The sequence below is a fragment of the Pteropus vampyrus genome, unplaced genomic scaffold (genome assembly GCF_000151845.1).
Source record: "Pteropus vampyrus isolate Shadow unplaced genomic scaffold, Pvam_2.0 Scaffold203, whole genome shotgun sequence".
In the NCBI taxonomy this organism is placed as follows: Eukaryota; Metazoa; Chordata; class Mammalia; order Chiroptera; family Pteropodidae; genus Pteropus; species Pteropus vampyrus.
The window spans coordinates 1,587,502-1,588,745 of record NW_011888984.1 but is presented as its reverse complement, the minus strand read 5'-3'; the positions used below and the strand labels follow the sequence as shown (position 1 = coordinate 1,588,745).

The 1,244-nt window shown below is 49.8% G+C and overlaps 1 protein-coding gene across 1 annotated transcript in view; it reads left to right on the top strand.

Annotated features, from left to right (window-relative positions):
- The window catches only part of RYR1 (ryanodine receptor 1), a 110,487-nt gene that overhangs the window by 55,659 nt on the left and 53,584 nt on the right, over positions 1–1,244 (top strand). The window contains exons 52-53 of the mRNA XM_011372340.2: positions 608–702; positions 802–923. Of these exons, the coding sequence (XP_011370642.1) occupies positions 608–702; positions 802–923 (217 nt within the window). The remainder of the gene's footprint in view (positions 1–607; positions 703–801; positions 924–1,244) is intronic.

Here is a 1,244-nt window from a genome sequence, read left to right as displayed (position 1 = left end):
TAGGAACTCAACCCTTCTTTATATCAATTAGCCTATGGTCAAACTGGTTTCCTCATACACCGTTTTGCTTAGAGTCACGGTTTCTCAGAACCTGACGAGGATGTTAAGTGAGGACTTACTGTATACAGACCTCCAAGGTGGGAGGAGATGGTGCAAGGACTTTCTCACAGTGCCAGCGACATAGCAAGTGTCTAATAATTGAAGTCGGCATTATTGTTTTAATAGTATTAATTATTACTATCACCATTATTATGTTTGAAATTGATTTCTATTTTAACTTGAACGATATCAACTTCTTGCTTCATTTGGTTCATCGGTCTTTTATTCCAAATTTACTCGGTTCTGGGTATTGGTGGTCAGGAAGAAAAGGCCTTGTGATAGGTGAGGAGCGGGGTGGTCCGTGGCCTTACCCCACCCCAGTTTGTCCTCTTTCCCATTTGCAGCCTCAGGAAGGGTTTGATCAAGGAGTTAGGGGAGCCAAAGAAAGGTAGGAGAGAGAGGTTTATTTCAAAGATAACAGAGGTGATTTCATGTCAAGAGTTTATTTCCCATCATATCCTAACTGCCTCATCAGAATACCCTGAGTTCCCTAGCCTTGAACCCACAGTGACCCCTATTTGCCCTCCCCCACCAGACGCTGTGGTCAGCAGTGGACGAGTGGAAAAGTCCCCGCATGAACAAGAGATTAAATTCTTTGCCAAGGTCAGAGGTGGGCTCAGAAGCTGGAGGGGGCTGGAGACTGGATGGGCTCTCATCATCCTTTACCCAGTCTCCCTCTTCTCTTCCCCACTCCACCCCCAGATCCTGCTCCCTCTGATCAAGCAGTACTTCACCAACCACTGCCTGTATTTCCTGTCCACACCTGCCAAAGTGCTGGGCAGTGGTGGCCACGCCTCCAACAAGGAGAAGGAAATGATCACCAGGTGGGCTGCCCTGTGCTCTCTGACCCAGCCCCTTGACCTCACAGCATTGAATTCCTGGACCTTTTACTCTCAACCTTGAACCTTAGGGGTTCTGTCCCTGGGTACTGGGCACTGACCACTCTACCCGCAGAGGTGATTAAAGGGCTGGGGTGACCAACCGTCCTGGTGTGCCCAGGACTGAGGGGTTTCCCAGGACACAGGACTTTCAGGCAAACTGGGACGAACCGGTTGCCCTGTCAGAAAGGCAGACCAGCCTCCCCACCCCACAACGTGCCAGTTATTGCCCCGTGACTTTCGAGCTTGCTCATCCCTCTGCCCCTC